This window comes from Rousettus aegyptiacus, unplaced genomic scaffold (genome assembly GCF_014176215.1).
Source record: "Rousettus aegyptiacus isolate mRouAeg1 unplaced genomic scaffold, mRouAeg1.p scaffold_m13_p_3, whole genome shotgun sequence".
NCBI classification, from domain to species: Eukaryota; Metazoa; Chordata; class Mammalia; order Chiroptera; family Pteropodidae; genus Rousettus; species Rousettus aegyptiacus.
This window is the reverse complement of record NW_023416306.1, coordinates 118,165,536-118,186,602: the sequence shown is the minus strand read 5'-3', so window position 1 is coordinate 118,186,602 and position 21,067 is coordinate 118,165,536. Positions and strand designations below refer to the sequence as shown.

At 36.0% G+C, this 21,067-nt stretch overlaps 1 protein-coding gene across 2 annotated transcripts in view; it reads right to left on the bottom strand.

The window, feature by feature from the left end:
* Nucleotides 1-835: 835 nt before the first annotated feature.
* The window catches only part of BLOC1S6 (biogenesis of lysosomal organelles complex 1 subunit 6), a 45,704-nt gene continuing 25,472 nt past the window's right edge, over nucleotides 836-21,067 (bottom strand). The window contains exons 1-5 of one of the 2 annotated variants that reach the window (XM_016153199.2): nucleotides 13,190-13,383; nucleotides 11,374-11,515; nucleotides 5,761-5,848; nucleotides 4,008-4,094; nucleotides 836-3,589 (exon numbers count right to left, since the gene is read on the bottom strand). In XM_016153199.2, the coding sequence (XP_016008685.1) occupies nucleotides 3,470-3,589; nucleotides 4,008-4,094; nucleotides 5,761-5,848; nucleotides 11,374-11,515; nucleotides 13,190-13,271 (519 nt within the window). In that variant the 5' untranslated portion in view covers nucleotides 13,272-13,383 and the 3' untranslated portion in view covers nucleotides 836-3,469. Of the gene's footprint in view, nucleotides 3,590-4,007; nucleotides 4,095-5,760; nucleotides 5,849-11,373; nucleotides 11,516-13,189; nucleotides 13,384-19,749; nucleotides 19,857-21,067 lie in introns of those variants that run through there. The other variant, XM_016153200.2, reaches the window with a different exon arrangement.

The window sequence follows — 21,067 nt, the reverse complement described above, 5'->3', positions numbered from 1 at the left end:
TAAAATAAGCCAATCTCTCTCCTTCTCTCCCTCCCTCTCTCTGCTTTTTAAACTAGTCATAATTGTCTCTCTTGACTACTTCTTTCACTCTCTTAATGGCTTTGTAATAAACCTAGTTTCACCCAAATGCTAATCTGAACACTATACAGGCATCTGGCTTAATACATGCAAAAGAACTAAAACAGTATGAATACGCTAGCTAACAGAACAAATCTTAAATATCTGATTAATCTGTACAAAAATAATATTTTAACAAACACACAATATAGGAATTATCTTTAGAGGAAATTATATATATGATGAATCTAATAAAATCTATAGACTAAACCTGAGAAACAGATACATATAAAATTCTGTGACAAATTTATGAGAATTCATGTCTCCTCCAAAGGTCATCTAGAGAAGTCCCACTCCCAGAGGGTCCAAGGACTCTGAAGTTAAAAAATATAACAAACCTCACCTCAAACATTCTATTATTGGAAATTTGTTATTTATATGTTAAACATGCAGGAATCCTCATGAAACACTTTCTACCAAACCACTAAAAGTAGTGGCTATATTATCTGTATTCTCAAGTAGTGAACGACTTCATGAAGTTGGGTTATTTCAATTAGAATCTTTTCACAATATTTTCTTTCACTTTTCTGAAAAAGATTCCATGAGTGGACCAGTCATTTTGTGACACAATCTCCGGAGAACATTGAGAGGAAGGTGACAGGAGAGGAAAGCAAAGGAGTGGAATGTTTGTCATAATGTCCATAAAGGGAAGTAGACACTGCTATGTACACAATAGTGCTTGATCGATGACTTCAATAACTTGGAGGCATTTTTTCAATTAAATGTGTAAAAAGTAGTCCTCATTTTACAAGCTCAAAATCAGACAAATGTATAAGGATGTATGGCTGGCATGTTTACAAACCGTATCCACCCAAACACTCACTGAGGACATAATCCATGTTATATTCCACAACAGCATATCTACATATTTCCTACCAAATAAATACAAATTAATTCCCATTTTAGTTCATTACATATGTGTCAAAACAAATGCAATTTTTTTCGCCTAAAATTTCAAAGGCAACATTTTTCAACCCAAGTACAAATTCATCATTTTGTGCAAAAATACTGTAAGACTAATTATAAGAGTTATGTTCAGGTTTAGTCAGTAAGGTATGTTTCTATGTTACTAAATTACAACTAAAGTTTTAGATTTCAATTACCAAGGTAACCATTTCTGATTTACAATTGACCTAAAAATAGTGAATGCTAATAAATATATTCTTGACATTTAAAAAAAAATCTTCAAAATTTAAATATAATTCTAAAAGTATATGTGCCTTGCCATTCATTCAATAAACATGATTTATTTTAATACAGATCACAAAAGCGCAATTAACAGGAATTTTCTATATCTTTCCTGCCTCCTATCAATTTTAGTCTTAAATCTGACTTTATATAAAAAGCAGCAGTTCAGAATTTATTTTATAAGATTAATCCCAAAAGTTCCTAGTAGCTTTTAAACTATTTCATTACTTATAAATATAAATCACTAGATAGTCCGAACCAGTGGTAGTAGTTCCTTTCATCAGAGTGACCTGGGGAGTGCTTTAAAATTTGCATGGGACCCACCTCAGAACTACTAAATAAGAATCTTCCTGAATGTTTGCTTTTTTTTTGTAAGTTCCCATGTGATAATGATATACAGCCTCTTTGGGAACCTCTGACCTACACCCCTAGACAGCGGTTCTCAACTTCTAAAGTGCATCAGAATCAGCAGCGGAAACTTTAAAAAAAAAAAAAAAAATCCAAACAGATTTGCTTTAATAGATAGAGTGGTGTCCAGGAACCAGCATTTAAATAATCATAGCAGTTAATCCACAAATCACTCTGAGAAACAATGCACAGCCTTTGTCAGGTTATAAATGATTATAAATAAATTCAGTACATTCAGTCATTTAGGTGACATTGCCCTGCAAGCCCTAATGAATCCTGCCCTAGGCAGTTTTAGCTAGTATTTAAGGGTAATATGTAGCCTTTCAAAATAAAATACATATTCTTAAATATATGGTCAAAGTTAAGTAAATTGTGAGATCATAATTCATTCATTAAAGAAGGGAAAGTCTTTCAAACAAACTATTTAAACCTTTAAACAGACTAGTTCTTATCACTCAACTTAAATTGAATGCCCTCTCCATCATTAATTAGCCCAAAAAGTGATCAGAGGTAGTAAGGCCAGCTTACCCAAAATGTAATGCAGATTATAAAAGATACACCTTCAAATTACATATCTTTATAGGTTCTGTACAATTTCTATGTAATAGAGACTGAAGATAAGTTGGATATTAAATAATACTAAAACAGTGAATAATACACTCTCAATTTTAAACAACAAAACTTCACATTTCCCTCGCATAAGTTTCTACTTATTAGGGAGAAAGAATCTAGAAAACACTAAAAGTATCATGCTGCTTCTTTTGTGAAGAAGCTATTTACTAATATTCCACAATCTTTGTCATTATCTATAAAATAGGTAGCTGGTATCATTTACTTTAAGGACTTTTTCAAAGCACAGAAAAAAGTAACCACAGGTAATGCCACACAGCAAATCAAAGAGAAATCGCAGTTAGACCTTCCATTTGGAAAGCTGAGCTCACTATCTTAGCAACTTGACAACTGTATTTCAGCATGTGATAACTCTTACTAAGTATTATAAATATTTAAGCACATCTGAGTGTGTGGAAGCTCTACCATCACCTCTGCCAAACTTGAGGAATAAAAATAATGTACTACGAAGCCAGAAGCTACCTAAGAACTAAATAGCAACAACCACACTAGGATGAAGAAAGCGTGTATGGTTAGTGAAATCTATCTGGCATCTTCTATCACCCTCGCCTTTGTGTTAATGCTATTATTTCCACTTTTCTACATTCTTCACAAAGGATTATTCCACCTTTTTTCCAGTGGCACAATTCAACAGTTGGCATTTCTTCTTAACCAAGTAATGAAAAGGTAACTGCCAAAAACCAGCACTGTACTGCCAGAAAGGCAAGTCATTTCATGAAATAAAAAACTGAAACTTTTAAATCCATACTTATTACAAATCCAAAAAATCCATACTAACTTTTAACCATTTAGAGTCTAGACTATTAAAATAATCAAACCATTTACCAGTTTATAAATGATTCAAGGCCAAAATAATAAATTTTAAAATTAAGAAAAACAGGAGTTAAAAAGTTACATATAAATTACCAAACCAAGTGACAGTAAGTCTTTTACTTAGGGGGGATAAAATCTTCCTGAATGGCTAAAATGAAGATATAGAGACAGCATCACTGGGGAAAGGATTTCAAAACAAGACACAACGTATACACATAAGGCACTACCTTAACTTCATCCCACACTTAGGTCATCTTAGATCCAAAGACTATGGGACAGGGGAAGGGAAGAACACACAAACACATTCAACTTTTCATGTCCTTTTAGCTGGTTTGGCAGTTAACTGCTTTTCTCTTTCGAATTCCTTCTCTCGTTGCTGCTCCCTTTCCAACTCTTCTTTTTGTCTCTTCTGTTGCAGTTTAAGTGCTCTTTTCTATGACAGAAAATTCAAAAACCAAGAGAACAATCAAGGCTTATAAATTATTACCTAATTTAAAAGTAATAGTGCTTTGAGTTGAGGTAATCAATACTTATGAATAAATTTCATATGTAATTTTTAAATTCATTCTGGGTAATTTAAGGTCCCTTTGATACAAAAATATTTGTTCCTCCAAATTCTTATTAAGTGAAAATTGCAGTGACATAGTCAGAGAATATGAGCTGACTAGCCCAGTTGTTAGTAGAAAGCACAGAGAAGGCTCAAAAAAGTATGCTTTAAAAGAAAACAATGTACCATGAACGAAGTATGTTATTTTACATGGAAATATAAGAAGTCAGAAAATGAATACTAAAGAAAAACAGACAATTAAATCTCCACCCTTACAAAGAATGTGAAAGAATTTTCAACTCACTTTTAACTTTGATGTCTTTTCATGAAGCATCAACATCTCTTTTCTTATATTCACCAACTTGGCATGATAGTGTTTAGCTTCAGTGAACTTAACATGGAAAAATAAATGCAAAGTCAAGTTAAAATAGAAATATCAAAACGGATAAGTAAATCAATGCTTAAATTACGGTTCATTCTTCCTAAAATGGACAAATTTTTAAAAACCTTAATTATATCCACATTTTAATGCCAAAATTTAAATTTCACTTAAACCATTAGTAGGATTGAAAAACAATTGATTCAGTTCAGATTGAGAAAAAGTTACTAAACATAAAATAGACATTTATATTGTATAGATGTTACATTTTGTTTTAAATGTAATACAATCTTAAAATTTCAGTAGACTTTCTAAAATGCTATCAGTTTCATCTGAGAAAAGTAAAACACTCTCTACCGCCTTTACAAAGGAGAGATGGAGCCAAGAATACACAGGACAGTTTAAGTGTCTGCCCATCAAGAAAAGCTAAGCTGTATCTACAAAGCCTGAGAGGGCCGTGGGCTTCTGAAGCCAGATCAAGCAGAACAACCTCTGTGAGGACACTTTTCCAAGGAGTGATAAGCACAGACTTTCCATCTCAGCCAGAGATGGCAAAGAAGGAAAAAAACACCGCATTCACAAACAAGGTAACAGAAAAAGACGACCAGGTAACAAAAATGAGATAAGTATCAGCAGAGAGATTAGCAACCTTCAGGCAGCTATATATGTAAAGTCATAGTCCGATTAGCTCTAGAGTTTACAGACCCTCTTTTTCTCCAAACCTTCCAATTTTCAGTTCCTAAATAACAATCAAAACCACTTTGGGCTGAGAGAAGGAAAAAGAGGAAGAGACTTCATTTCTGCTCCTTCAGACTGAAGCGACAGAATATTACATCTGCTTGGTTCATTTACTTATCATTTATTCATCAAATATTCTTTCTCCTGCAACAGGAACTCAGGAAAGACAAAAATAGGTCAGCGTAGCCCTGCCCATCTCTTGCACAAGAAGTGAGGAACTACTGAGTAGAAGATTTTGCATTTACTACCACAGGCCTCTGCCTAATGCTAGAGAAGATAGACATTCTTATTGATCGTTATAAAAGGAAAACATTCCACAAAATTATGCGAACCGAGCTATCTGTAACATTCAAGATGAAGAGAAAGGTAGCCCTAGCTTCCTTTTTTTGTTAATTCCCGTTTCTTAAAATAAAGAGTATTGGTTCCTCTCATCAAAAAGCTACAGAGCTTCTGATAAAATTTAACTATTGTCATTTATATTGAAAGATATAAAGAGGCCGTAAAGGACCCTCACAGTGTCCATTTCAGTGTTAATTTATTACAGCATTATGAAAATGCCATACAATTACATAAAACCCTAATTTATAAAATCATGTAATTGATCAAAAGAGATACATTTTCCTTAAGGGGAAAAACAGTACCCCAAAAAGTTCCTTACTTTTAGTTCTCTTTTATAAAAAGTCAATAATTATGAGATCTATCCCAGACTTTCATAAATAAGTTCTATTTCTTATCACAAGTTCAACATCTGAAATATAACAAATCGAGACAATGAAAGTTTCAGTAACGTAAATCAAGGTTTCCTGTTTAAAGACTAAGTCTAAACTTTAAAAATTAGAGGAAAAGATCCCAGACATACATAAGTCCAAAGTTGGGAGGATAAACCTACCTATTTCTAAAACAAGATGTTATCAAGCTATGTCAACTAAATAATACTTACCAAAGCATTAATATCCAACATAGAATGACATTCTTTAAATTTTGAAATCTCTTGTTCCAGTGTGTCTAATAATACAACTTGGTTCTGCCTGAAACAAAAGCATACGGCCACAATAAACTTTATATACTGTAAGTGCTGGTTCATTAAAAGGAATCACATTCATCTTTGTTAATGTTAAAGGTAGAAATTAAGTTGGAAATTTGTTAACTTTTCAAAGCTTATTTGGTCTAGTATAATCTTTTTCGAAATAATACTCCAAACTCACATTCTAATAACCAAATATGTCTTTTATTCTTGCCTCAATTTTAGGTTCTAATAACTAAAACCATCAAAGTGTTTAAAATTATTTTATTACTTGTTATTTCAGGCAATTCTTTATATTGTCCCATAAGAGTTTTTTACACTATCTTATCCAAGAAATTTGATGTTTTATATGTATTAAAATTACAACATTACCACAAAGGAAATGAGGAGCAGTGACTTGTTAGAGTTGGGGAAAATGCAGTATCAAAGGATAATAAGTATAAAGGAATAAATAAGATGAAAAAATAGGACTAGGAATCATAAAATTCATCTGCAAATAACCAGTTGTGTGATCTTGAAAATTTTTATATCTCTGGGCCAGAATGTCTTCATTTACAAAGTGAGAAGGTCAGACCAGGTAACTTCGAAGATTCCTCATTAAAATTGATTCAAAATCTTCTAGTTTTGAAGAAGAGAAGCTAACCTAGTATTTCTCTCCAGATTAACCAATGCTAGGATCACAGGAATAAGTGACACTGAGGGGTCACTCAATGAAATATTTTAAAAACAACTACGAACAAAGAAAATTACGACATGATTTGTCTGTGAAACTACACTAAACAGAGAACAGTGATGAAAAAAGAAATAGCAAAGAAGAGACTGAAGGGCAGTTACAACTCCACCACCCGGCACTAACAGGACACACCCCATAGGTCACAGGTTTGTCCTTCCAGCTCTGACTACAAAAGGTGAGATACAGAATGGATGAAAGAACACAGCATATCAATAATCCCAGATAAGTGGGACAGCAAAACAGGCTATTACAACTGGAAAACAATAAGAGAAAAATTAACGAAACCAAAAATTGGTTCTTCAAAAGTTCAATAAAATTGATAAACCTCTACCTAGACAAAGAAAATGAGAGAAGATATAAATTACTAACATAATTTATGGAAGAGAAGTCATTGCTACTGATCCCATGGACATTAAAGGATAATAAAGGAATAATTTCAACAACTCTATGTCCACAAATTTGATAACTTAATGATGTAAATGACTAATTTCTTGAAAGACACAAACTGCCAAAACTCACACAAGGAGAAACAGATAATCTAAGTAGGCCTATAGTTATTAAAGAAATTGAATCAACAAGTAATAACGTCAGGACCAGCTGGTATCACTGGTGAATTCCACCAGACATTTAAGGGAAGACATTATACTAATTCTCCACAATCTCTCTCAGAAAAAAGAAGTAGAGGAAGCACTTCCTAATTCATTCTGAAGCCAACATTACCCTAAAGGCAAAATCAGATAATGACATTACAAGAAAAGAAAACTAGACCACTACCTTTCATAAATGTAGAAATCATCAACAAAACATTAACAAATCAAATCCAACGATATATAAAAATTATATAGCACAACCAAGTGGGATTTATTCCAAGTATGCTAAACTGGTTCAACATTAGAAAATGTAAACCACTACATCAACTATCTAAAGAAGAAAAACCATATGATCCTATCGGTTGACAGAAAAGTATCTGACAAAGTCCAACACTAGTTCATAATTAAAACATTCTCAACAAACTAGGAAGAGAGAGTAACTTCCTCAACTTGAAAAAGAGTGTCCAAAAAATAAGCCTACATCTAACATCACACTTGTGAAAAATTAGAAGATCAGAAACAAGGAAAGGAAGAAATTAAACTGTCTTTGTTCACAAATGACATGATTGCCTAAGTGTAAAATCCCAAAGAATCAAAAAAAAAAAAAAAAAAAAAAAAAAAAAAACCTCCTGAAACTGATACGTGAATATAGCAGAGTTTCAAGATACAAGGTTAATAAACAAGTCAGTTGCTTTCCTGTACACCAGCAATAAACAATAATCTCCCTCAAATTAAATATTCTGGTACAAACCTAATGAAATATGTACATAATCTATATGCAAAAACTATAAAACTCTCATGAAAGAAATAAAAAAAGATCTAAATAATGAAGAGCTACTTCAAGTACATAGAATAAAAGACTCAATATTGTTAAGGTATCAATTCTTCCCAACCTGACCTGTAGATTCAATGTAATCCCAATTTAAATCCTAACAAGTTATTTTGTAGATATCAACAAATGGATTCTAAAACTCACATGGAAAAGCAAAGACTAAGAATAGCCAACACATACCGATTAACAAAGTTGGAAGACTTACACTATCCAATTTCAAGATTTATTATAAAACTATAGAAATCAAGATAACATGGTGTTGGTGAGAGAAGACACACATTGATCAATAGAACAGTATAGAACAGTATAGAAATAGACTCTCACAAATATAATCAACTGCTCTTTGATAAAACAGCAAAGGCGATGCAGTGGAGAAAGGACAGTCCTTTCAACAAATGGTGAGGGAACAAGTGGACATTTGTGTACAAAGAAATTAACCTAAACACAGACTGTACACCTTTCATAAGAATTAACTCCAAATGGATCATAGATCTAAAAGTAAAATGTAAAACTCTAAAACTTCTAGAGAAAAACACAGGAGAAATCTAGGTGACCTTGGTTTGGTGATGAATTTTTATATACAATACAAAAAGCATGCTCCATTAGAGAAAACAGTGATTAAGTGAGATTTTTAATTTATTAAAAACGTCTGCTCTACAAGACATTGTTAAGAGAATGAAAAGACAAGCCACACACTTGGAGAAAATATCTGCAAAACACATAAAGGACTTGTATCCAAAATATACAGAGAATTCTTAAAATGCAACAATAAGAAAATAAACAACCCCATTTAAAAAGGGGCAAAAGATCTGAATAGATATCTGTTGTATAATCATGAATTTGTCTGATCTTTGTCCCAGGTTCCTGGCATGCCAATTTTCAGACTTTCAGACTTTCCCAAATGATACAAGTATCTTTGTTATTCATGAGCCCTTTGGATCACATCTGAGTTTATACTAATGAGGCATAAACACCTAGGGCCTCAGAATGGGAGCTGGTCGTGTCAGAACGATCAACCATGTGGTCAGAGGATTGGGGCTTTGAGCCACGTGATAACAGCCTATCCTCCAGAGAAGGGAGAGCAGGCAGGAGACTGAGTTCACTTACGTGGCCAATGAGTCAATCAACTATGCCTACATAATGAAACTCCAATAAAACCTCTGGACACCAAGGCTGAGGAGAGCTTCTTGGTTGGTGAACACATCAATGTGCTGGGAGGGTGATGCACCTTAATTTCATTAGGACAGGGCATAGAAGCTCAAAGCTCTGTTTGGGGTGCTCCTAGGCCTTGCCCTATTGTGTCTGTTCATTTGGCTGGTCTTGATCTGTATCCTTTTTAATAAAATTGTAATTGTAAGTATAGTGCTTTCATGATCCATAAGTCTAGATGCTCTAGAAAAAGATTCTGGAGAATATATAGTGGAGCAAAAACGACTGAACTTCCTTTCCCTTGAAGTTTTGTATAATCTTTGGTAAGTATGCTAGTGGTGATTGTAAAGCCCTAAGGAATGGTCCTCTGAGAAAAAAGCTATTCCTGAGCCTGTATTATTTATCTCAAAGGGAGCTCCACTGATGTTACTCACAACTGCACCTCCCCAGCTACTTTCAGGGACTTGAATCCTAGAACTTCTTTATCTTTCTTTTTAATGTTCTTAAAATGATAAATACATATAAAAGAATATTCATAACCCTTCTTTTACATAAAGTTAAATTTTGTTCTTGGTCTTCCTTACCCATTGTTAGCTACAAAGTAACCTTAACTTCTGTCTACCACTACCCTCTCTTCCACCTCTGTAGGCCTATTTCTTTAATGGCAATGTGGCTTAATAAAGATTAAACTGTTTGATGACAGAGCCAAGACCAGGACCCAGGTGCCTCTCGGTCCAGTACTCTTTCCCCCGCATCTTTATCAATAGGGAAATTTATGAAGACATGAAAGAGGCAGTTACTAAAAAATTTTTTTTTTCTTTCTCTGAAATTTGCTTATCTTTCCTTAATACTAAAGAAGTGTAGTAACTGATTATTCATCATATTCGATTGCTACCAATAATTCTACTACTACTTGTGTAATCTTTTCAAGTTACTTCTCTGAACCTGTTTCCTCAAATGTAAACAGGGATAATATTAGAGACTTCATAAAGTTAATTCAGGATTAACTGAGATACAGTATATAAAGTGGTGGACTTGTAGTACATATTGTAATAAATAGTAGCTGATTTTACTGTCAACATCATCATTATCTGGGTGCTTAGGAAGATAAGTGGGGTTATTCAAAACACTAAATTTTAACCAATGGCCTCATCAACTAAACTCTGCAATTAAACCTTGACTTCCTATAAGTGTAGCCAAATACGTTTTACTTGCAGAATTTCTTACCTTCTTTCAGCCTGTTATACATCATCCAAATGGCCCCACGAAAGTTTTATGACTTTTTTTGCCATAAGGAGTGACTGGTGTTAAAATATAAGGCATACCACACACTAGGGGATGAAACATCTCACTTAGAACTAGCCGAAAATCAAGAATGTTGCCAACTCCCTAACTATGCTAATGTACCACATTTAGTAGACACAGTACTACTTTTATACTCATTTATCACCTTCAAATCCAAGGATTATAACATTACTTCTAATATTTATTAAATGGAAATAGCTGTTGATTATTCCTGTTGATTATTTTGCCCTAACAAAGTCTTTTGGGTATACCTTAGAGTCGCAGCAGTTCATAGCCAGTTTAAAGCTGACATCACGAAAAGAAACAATAGGCCAGCTTGAGAAATTCAGAAAGGTCCTAACCCAGGAGGCAGGAGAAGCTCAGTCTGTGGTTTCAGGGTGGGAGGTGACAAAGTCAAGTGTATGTCTACATACCAATCCCACTCTATGGGTCTCATTCTTCCTTATCCTGTTCCTCTCCTAACACATCCTCTAATCTTTTGCTTAGCTAGTAGAGTTATCTACTAAAAATGAAATGGACCATTTCAAAAAAAAAGATACCTAAGAATTTCTGGCAATTCATGTGAACCAGTGATTGACTCTAACGCAATTTTGCAACTCTACTCAGAAATAGGTGTATAGCCATCCCACAACATTCTCAGACAAGACCTTCATAAAAGAATGGTGAAAGTCCAAAACTAACCAAAGAGTCCAAATAAAATTTAGGGCTACTTCTTAGAAGCCAAACACTCTAGGAATATTCTTTTCACTTTTTCCATTTAGATTACTGTGAACTCCTCTGCTCCCATTTTCTGTCACTAACGATAAAGAAATACTCAACTGTATGAAATTTTATAAAATATTATACAGTATGTACTTATACAGTAAATGATGACTATGTCAGAAGAGAAGTGAGTGCATCTGTGGTTTTTGTTAGCTCACGTGAGTTCTTGGAGGGCTTGTTTTGATCTCTGCAGATCTGGAAGGTAATGAGAAAGCAATCCTTCTGCCAGTTGCTCCACGGCTTTGTCTTCTACAGTCAAGTCCTCTATTAACCCTTCATCTGGAGAAGTGTCACTTAAACCTGTCCCCAAGAAAAAATCAAATTTAGAAAGGAGAGAGGCAGAAAAGGAGGCGAGCAGTGGGGTTCAACGCACATATAACCGGGTAGTACAGGTATTCTTTTCTCTTTTTAACTTACCTTCTGAGCACACTCTAAAAAATGGATTATAAGCATTCAAAGTGTGTTTTAATGCTACTTGTATAAGGTTAAAAGAACATTAATGTATGCAAAATTCTGTTTATGTATTTTTCATGGCAGAAGATTTACAGTTTTCAATAGATTATTAAAGGAGTCTGAGGCGGAAAAGTGGAAAACGATCACTAAATGAAAGAAATTCTTCTTTTCAAAAGCATGAAGGAATTTAAACACAATGCCTGAAAGTTTTTTTTTCATTTCTATGGAAGTAAAAATGTGGGTCAATATTTATTTTGCACATAGCTTGATATATTTACATATAAAAGGGGGTTGTTTTGTCATTTATTAGGAGATATTCTAAGAATTTCTCCTCTCTTGAGATTCAGAACCTTAATTTACCATAGAAAATCATGTATAATAATTGTCATGTGTGTAAATCTAGATGTGATGCCAGGAACTATGCCTTGAACTTTTCCTTTGAATAAAAGCAGTGTGCCAGTCATTAGAAATGTCTAAACAATACCTATCAACTACTATCTAAAAAGTATAAAACAATTTCTAAATAGGGTTCGATGATTGGTTTGTAAGATTTTAGAATCACTGATTTAGAATGAGAAAAAAATGAGATGGTCACATTACTAAAATTGTACTCTAAAATCATTTTAAAACTCATATTAAACTCTGAAACATCTATCTTTCTTTAATCATAATCTGGCACCATTGATAGGATCTGACATCTACTTTTATTTATGTACATGCTGTAAGTGCAGTTAGTGCAAAACAACGTCAACATATCCAGCAAGCAGATGGAAGAGCAAGTGGAGAGGGACCCAAGTTGCACACATACACAAGGAAGTCATATCTATAGAGGCAACTTATCAAAGTGTGAAAAGGAGATCACTGAGGAAGAGCATGACCAAGAAAGGGCTGAGAGCATTAGCTGCATGTAACCCTTATATTTCTGAGACAGGAGGAAAAGAAAAGGCACCTCCAAAGCCCTGCAGCCTTTCTCATCTAGAGTTCCTCATCTGAAACACAGAACTTGAGTGACTATTTCCTCGATTCTCCCAAAGACAGTACAGAAATAGTACCATTCTAGATGCACAGAAAGTCAATATATTCAATGGAATGCCTTCATTAGGGCTTACATCTCTCTTGGAAGGCGGGTAGAGAAAGATTGCTAGAGGAACAGGGATGCAGTAATGTCAACAAGCAAAGGAGAACATGCATGAGTGAGTAGTTAATAATACTGGATACATCAAGTCTCTGAATTACAAAACGATCATCCTTTAAATTTATCCTCAACCACTAACGTATAACAAATAGCCAACATGTTGCAATCACATAAACGCAGAGAGACTTCATCATCAACCACCTCCAACTGCACCCGAACATCGCTTCCCCTCCAGACCTCATTTCCCGCCCATTCAGCTGGGCTGCGGGGCCCGCAGTTTGTCACTTCCGCGCTGGGGCCAAAGCCTCTGAGCTGCAGCGAACTCCCGCGGGCGGCCGGGGAGACCCACCCACTCCGTCCTCGCTACTCCACCCCGTAGCACATACCCGGCGTTGGCTCCCTGGCCACTAGGCGGTCTGCTGGCGCTGCCAGGACCCCGTCTGGGGGCAGCGGCTCAGGGACACTCATGTCCTTCCCGCTGGGAACAGGAAAAGGACAGTTGTGTAGGCAGTCGGATGCAGTAAAGAGGGACCAAAAGTGTCCAACGCTCAGCCGGACAAGCAGCGGTCGCACTCGGAAGTGACGGAAGCGGAAGACAGCGGGCTCGGGGCACGTGACCGCGGGTCCGCGCCCGCCCAGGTCCCATTTGGCTTCCACCACCCCTAATTCCGGACGCTCCGGGGACTCTTCACTGACGTTGTAGTAGAGTCAACTATGCTGGTCTCGCATCCCTGCGACGGATTGTGGGGACGGGAAAGAAAAGAGCGGTGATGGGAAGGGGCTTCCCCAGGTGGCTCTCGAAGATGGGAAGAGCTTGTTGAACGTGGGCGAGCAGTTAGGCTTTAGTCACTGAGGCCCTGCCTAACTTTTCAATTTTATGTCCGTCCTAAGGAAACACCTTAAGAACAAAGACTGTGTGTGCTTTAGCTGCAATTTGGAGCATTAAAAAAATTCAAGGTTTAGCTCTCTGTGCGTTTCAACCTTGCTAATTTGGGGGTGGGGGTGCTGGCCAGGATTCCTTTCTCCTCTTGTTGGTTGTAGATGAATAATTTAAGGCCTGGATTGCAGCATTTACTGAACAAATTCAGCCATATTACTAAGAAATGCATTTGGTGAGATCCTGTGGGATCTCATGAATTTTGATGAAAAGCACTTAGCAATGGGCAGAATCAACCTCAGACCAAATAAAACCAGCAGCTATGCCCTCTCTACCTTAGACCCTCTCACCTGGACTGTAATAGTGGCCTTCTAATTTGCACCCCAAAATTGCCGTTCCAAGCAATTTTCTATGCTTCAGCAAAGCTCTCTTCAAAAAAATGACAATTTATGTCAAAGCCTCAGAAACTTGTACCTGCTGCCCCATTGCCCTTATCAATGCATTCATACCCCTTCATACCCCTTCTTTTGGTCTCCTTTTCTCTCAAGATGAGCTTCTCGCTACCTGTGGTAAGTAGAACAATGCCCCCACCCAAAATATCCAGTCTTAATCCCCCAAGTTTCAATGAAAAGAGTAATTAAGATTGTTAGTCACCTGACCATAAAATTGATTATCCTGGATTACTGAGTGGGCCCACTGTAATCAGGGCCTTCAAAACTGGAAAAGGGTGGCAGAAGAGAGTCAGAAGGGAGATATGACTCTAAAGGATGATTAAAGAGTTGCAACATCATTGGCTTTGAAAATGTTGGAAGGGGACCATTGGCCAGGATTATGACCTCTAAAAGCCATGGATTCACCCCCTAGAAACTCTAGAATAGAACTCAGCCCTGCTGATACCCTAATTTTAACCCAATGAGACCTATGTTGGACTTCTGACCTACGGAACTGTAAGATAATAAATTTGTATTGCTTTAAATTTGTGGTAATTTGTTACCACAGCAATAGGAAAGTAATGGAGTACCCTTCAAACATCCTTTGTTCCATCCAAGCTTGGAATGTCTGCGATGTTCTTGATCATGCTTCAGCCTGGATGTTTCAAAGTCTAATTCATCTTTTGAGGCTTGGCCTAAGTAATACCTTTAACTTAAAATTATTCACAATTTCACCTCCCCTCTATTCCCTGTCAATCGCTGACCTTTTTACTCCATAATTTTGCCTTTCCAGAATGTCATACATTTGGAATCATATGGTATGTAGCCTTTCCAGATTGGTTTCTTTCACTTAGTAATATGTATTTAAGATTCTTTCATGTATTTTCATTGCTCATTTCGTTTCATCATAGAGTAATATTCTATTGTCTGGAGGTACTACAGTTTATCTTTTCACTATTGAAGGACATCTTAGCTGCTTCCAAATACAGGCAATTCTGAAAAAAGCTGCTGTAAACATCCATGTGCAAACTTTTCTGCAGAAATAATTTTCAATTCCTTTGGGTAAATACCAAGGAGCAACACTTCTGCATCACATGGTAAGAGTAGATTTAGTTTTTTAAGAAACTACCAAACTATCTTTCAAAGTGGCTGTACCATTTTGCATTCCCACCAGCAATGAATGAGAGTTCCTGCTGCTCCACGCCTCTCCTGTATTTGGTGGTGTCAGTGTTCTGGATTTTGACGATTCTATTAGGTGTAGTGGTATCTCATAAATTCTTAAATTTGATTTCCTGATGACATGATATAGAACACATTTTTATTTATTTACTTTTATTATGGTGATATTGGTTAACAAAATCCAGTAAGTTTCAGGTGTACAATTCAACAGTTAGATAGGTAGGTAGGTAGGTAGATAGCAAGATAGATGATAGATAGATAGATAGATAGATAGATAGATAGATAGATAGACAGATATAGATATATAGATATATAGATTGCATTGTTAGAACACATTTTTTCATATGCTTATTTGCCATCTGTATATCTTTGGTGAGATGCCTGTTCAAACCTTTTGTCCATTCTTTAATCAGGTTGTTTATTTTCTTGTTGTTGAGTTTTAGGAGTTCTTTATATATTTTAGACAACAGCCCTTTATTAGACAGAACTTTTGCAAACATTTTCTCCAATTCTGTGGTTTGTCTTGTGGCTTTAAAAATTCTTGATGGAATTTTTAAAATGAAGACTTGAAGGGAACCTAGAATAGTGTGTCTCCATGAAATGAAGGCAGGTTCTCAAATCTCCCACAAAGACGCCTGATCAGTTTTGACATATACATGTAGGGCACCTTTCTGAAGGATGCAGCAGTAGAAATAGCCAAGTATTGGATGTAAAACGTATGTTTCAATGAGAGCTTAAGCATCTATTAGGATTTTTGGTTGCAAGTTATTAAGGCCAAACCCACCTAATCAAAACAAGGAATTTACTAACTCACTGAACTTAAAATCGAAGAGTTGATCTAGTTTCAGGCATAGCTATATCCAATTCCTCAAATGAAATCAGCATGTCTTCCTCTCGCTCTCTCTTTGGTTCTCCACTATCCTCTGTATTGGTTTCACTCTAGCAGTGCTCTCTTGATTTCTTGCTTGCTTGCTCAAACTCGCGGACTCTCTCTCAAATAGCTCCAAGTTTTTGTGGTCCTGACAGCTCCTTATTGAAGTCCACTCACTCCTAGAATTCATTTATTTCTATCTTTAAAAAATTCAAATTACTTGGATCACATGACAGCTGTATATCAGTCCTGCATCCAGGGGATATAGAGGGTTCTTATGTGCCAATGTGGGTCACATGTAACAGAGAGGCAGAGTCCCCTGATTGACAGTCCTGCTAGGAATTATATAAAGGCATAGGGTAGTTCCTTGGAGGAAAATCAGAGTCCTTTCACCAAAAGGATGAAGGAAATTGCTCCAACCAAAGCAACAGATGTCAACTATATCAGTTATGAGATTTTAGTCAAGTCATTTATCTCTCTGAGCCACAGTTTTTTTCCATCAGTAAAAGAGGCAGGGAGATGATAATACCGGACCCATTACTTGGCATAGTTCTTGTGAGAACTAAATACTTGATAGAACATAGGAAAAGGATCAATAAACTGTAAAGCACTATTACAAGTAATAGCAGCCCCTAACTAAGTACTTACTATGCGCCAGAAGAAATAGTGTTTCTGTTATTAATGCATTGGTTACATATATTCACTAACTTGATTTGGTTTTGAAGGGGTTCAGAACAAGATTCCCCAAGATGTGCCACTTTGGCATGTGAATTATTTTGAACTGAAAGCAATCGAGATGACGCATGAAAAACTTTAGTTTCTCCCTTAGAGAATTTATATTAGGGGACTTGCACAGAATAAGACTTATCACCAGAAATAACTTTTTATGACCTATCTATCAATAGGGTAAGGAAAACTTCTAATTACTGAACATCTGCTTTTCCTATCATCCTGCAAACGAATCTTCCTCCCCTCCGAAGCCCCAAAGTGCTTTACCTTGTCCTTAGCTCAGAATGTTATGTATGTCTCATTTTCCCTTTCAGTCTCTGAGCCTCTTATGTATGTAGGGGTTTTTACTCTCATGTAAGTGGCATTTCCATATGTACATATGTAATTAAACTTGGTCATTTTCTCTTGTCAATCTGACTCACGTTGATTTAATTATTAGAACAGCTGGCAGAACCTAAAAAGGTAGAAGATTTATTTCTACCCCAGTTTCTTAAATAGGCTTTAGGTTTCTTAAATAACTTTCAACATTAATTTATTTCTTAAGTAGACTTCCATGGAGAGATAAGAGAGACTAAATGATTTAAATAAATATCAGAACATGACCAGTATATGTTTTATAATAAACTCACTTCTTATATACAAATCAATATCATACAATAAGGTTGATTTTTAGGGGTAAATCTCCACTGGCTAAGCTGGCAACTGAAGTTCCAGACTTGCAGTGAGACAATCAAGTCTTGAAGTATGAAGACCATCACCAACACCAAGGCCTTCTTTACCATCAGCGCCACTTTCAATGTTTTGCATTTATTGGGGGGTAGGAGTGAAGAATGAGGTGTCTTACTTTCTTTTTTTTTTTAGTATAAATCTGACTCCTATTATTCATGAATAAATGAATATTTGAAAGATTGAGTGATAATCATTTGAAATATCAGTAAGTACTTTTGGACTACTAGTAAAACTAGTGGTGAAAATTTTACTTGTTCAAAGAACTTTATATCTTAAAATTCTTTTCTTGTATATGATTCAAAAGACAATAATTCTTCCACTTTAGGGTTTTCACAAAATTCATTTGTTAATCTCAGTACATAGATATTAAAGAGGCCACCAACCATCGGAGCTTGATTCTCTTTCTATGTGATACACAAAGTGGAACATTATTGACTATATGCAGCACAAATTACTCCAATACTCAGGTTTCCTTTTAGGATAAATTCATTTAAATTAGCTAGAATATATTAATTATGCTTCATTCAAAATTGCTAAGTACATGCATTAGTTTTTCAAAATAGTCCTTAGTTCTTATTTACTCTCTTCAAAGTGTTTGTTGCCAAATATTAATAATTTGAATAATTTTGAAAGTGTCTCCAGATCAAATGGTAAGATTACGTATAAAAATTCAGTTTCTCTGTAATGTGATAAGGTCAATAGTACAGAGTTCAGAATCTCCAATTCCTTTTTCAATTTAAAAATTCCAGTGGATTGAGTTATTTTTAAATTATTGCCCATCTTTAGCCTTCCTCTAAATTTCTTGTCAACATCTTTTGAATTATTTTATGAAAGTGCTGTCTTTAAAATTAACTTACCTTCATCTTAAAGGTTTTTTTCTAAACTGCCAATTTAATTTACTAGATGAAGTGGCACATTTAAAAGTATTAATTTTTATTAACAGCTGTTAAAAAACAAGACAACAGGCCCAAAAAGAGTCACTTATGCTAAGCTCCATGTCACCAAACTGAGACTTAATTACAGTTTCAGCTCTCCCAGAAAGGGAATCTTAAACCAGTCAATCAGGAATCACTTGATCAGCACCAGTTAAGTAATCTGCCTGACAGACCCCAGCAATTCCCTAAATGAAATTAACTTTTCAATAACCAACCCACTTTATTTGCCCAGTATTACTTCCTTATTCTTGCTCTCCTCTACCTGTAAGAGTCTTTTATTTTGTACAGCTCCTCAGAGCAACTTTCTATCTGCTAGACTGGGTGCAGCCCAATTCAAATCAATTTTTGCTCAGATAAACTCTTAAAAATTTTACTATGCCTCTGAGGGAGATTAGAATTTGCCACCCCATAATACTTTTGTTTTGTTTTGTTTTGTTTTGGATGTTGATCATTTTAAACTGGTTATTTTTAAGAAAGCCAAAAACTCAGGAAAAACCTTCAACCTTCCCCTAACTGCCTAAAAGAACTGATAGAGGATCTACTCCAAGAAAGGAGTTATCATCATAGGTAACTATAGCTTAATATGAACTCGTGTGTGGTAGACAGGGAGGAACCTAGCAGGCCCATTTGATTAAAGTCTTCTCTCTGTCCCGTTGTTAAAGATGGCCCAGCAAACATTTGTTTACTAAATATTTGCTTTTTCATTTCCATCTGAATTGCCTTCGTGCCCTTTGAGTTTTCAAACCACACACCCTCCCCCCGTCCCCCGCCCTCCTTAGTTCAAGGTGGCATATAAGCCTCAACTGCCAGGATTTGTCCTTGGGTCCCATATTCTTACAGAACCCTCACACATACATATTTAATAAATTTGTTTATTTTTCTCTTGTTAATCTGCCTCCTGTCAATTTGATTATTATACTGGCCAGAAACAATTAGAAGGGCAGAAGGAAAATTATTTTTCCTCTCCCCACACCTGTTTATCTTTTAACATAGCTCAAGATTTCAAATAGCATCTCCTTTTAAGATTTTGGAAAAGTATTATGTATTTCCAGAGGAAATATAAACTCTAATTTAATTTACTTAAAGATGTAAACATATTCTATATTTCATCATAAGCCTAGAACTAATTCCTCAATGTCAGTGACTATTGCAGGATTTCACCAATGTCCTGAATGCTGTTAGATGCAATCCTTACCTTTCTCTGTAATGCTCTTTATCACAGGGGCCTCTGTTCCCTGGTCACTGTGGCAGCAGGCTTCCATCTAGGTTTGACCAGTGGTGGGAACCAGTAGAGAATGGAAGCTGGGAGACAGAAGAGGAGAATAAAGGAGAAGGAGCCCACCATGTTTCTCAGCAAATGGGTTGGAATGTAGAATATGCTGCCTCCAGAACCCAAAGAAGTCTATGAGGTGCTGTTCTTCCTTCTTAGTGGTGGGAAGTGCAATTGCAATAATTTGCCTGTTACTTTCGATAGAAATGTCCTGGTATGCCCAGACCACTGGACCTCAAAAAAATTCACTGATGTCATAGGCCACTGAATGTTCACTGGAGCACAGGTATCTTTCCAGGAACACCAATATACTCATGACTTCTTGCTCATCCAGTATAATGAAGCCATAAATATAATAAACCAATGTTATATTCTGCATCTCCAGGTGGTACAAATCCCTTTGGATTATGTTATATCAGAGGACGGAATGTTAACATAGCCCCAGGACAACAACATAAAACTATACTTGCTGGGTCCACCCCATAGGCATACAAACTGCTTCTTATTCTATTTTCGTACTGGGATGCAAAATAATGCATTCATCATATGAACAGTCTGTTCCAGCCTGGCAAAAATACATCTGACATAGCAGACTTTACCCATTGGGCTCTGGATCTGAAGACCTGGACACAGAAACTGGACAAGGAATCATGACTTTTTATTTCGGTGGCTGCCCTCAGCCTCCTGGTCACCCATTAGTGATTTCTTTTTATTTTACAGATTGAGCAATACTCGAAACTCTTATTTGTTGTCCATTCATCTTGCCCCTTGACACACAACCCCTTAGCCACCTTCATAGCCCTTTGTGTGTTGGACTCCTCTGAGGGCCATTCTACCCTTTCCTCTTATGATAATTGCATCCACTTTGCTTCTGATGGTGTAATGGCTGAAAAATGACTGCTAGAAATTTATTACTTGCAGAAAAATTACTGCTTGGCTATGCCCATGGGAACATGGCTATCGCCATGGGAACATAGGCTATTGCTCATAGGAACATAACATTCTAACAATAAACTTTCTGCTTCTCTACTTTTCCTTGCACTGCCAACCTGTGGGTCGACAGGTAATGAATAGAAGAAAAATAGACCTTTTGTGTTTAGACAGAATGAAGAATGGGATTTGGGGCTTAAAAACCCTGTACCTCTACATTTCAGCGCTGCTTAATTTGGGTCTGCGTACCCCTGGTAGACCCAGCTGGCTGAACAAAGAGTGTGTTTCCTGTAACTCACTGAGTTCTGATGGT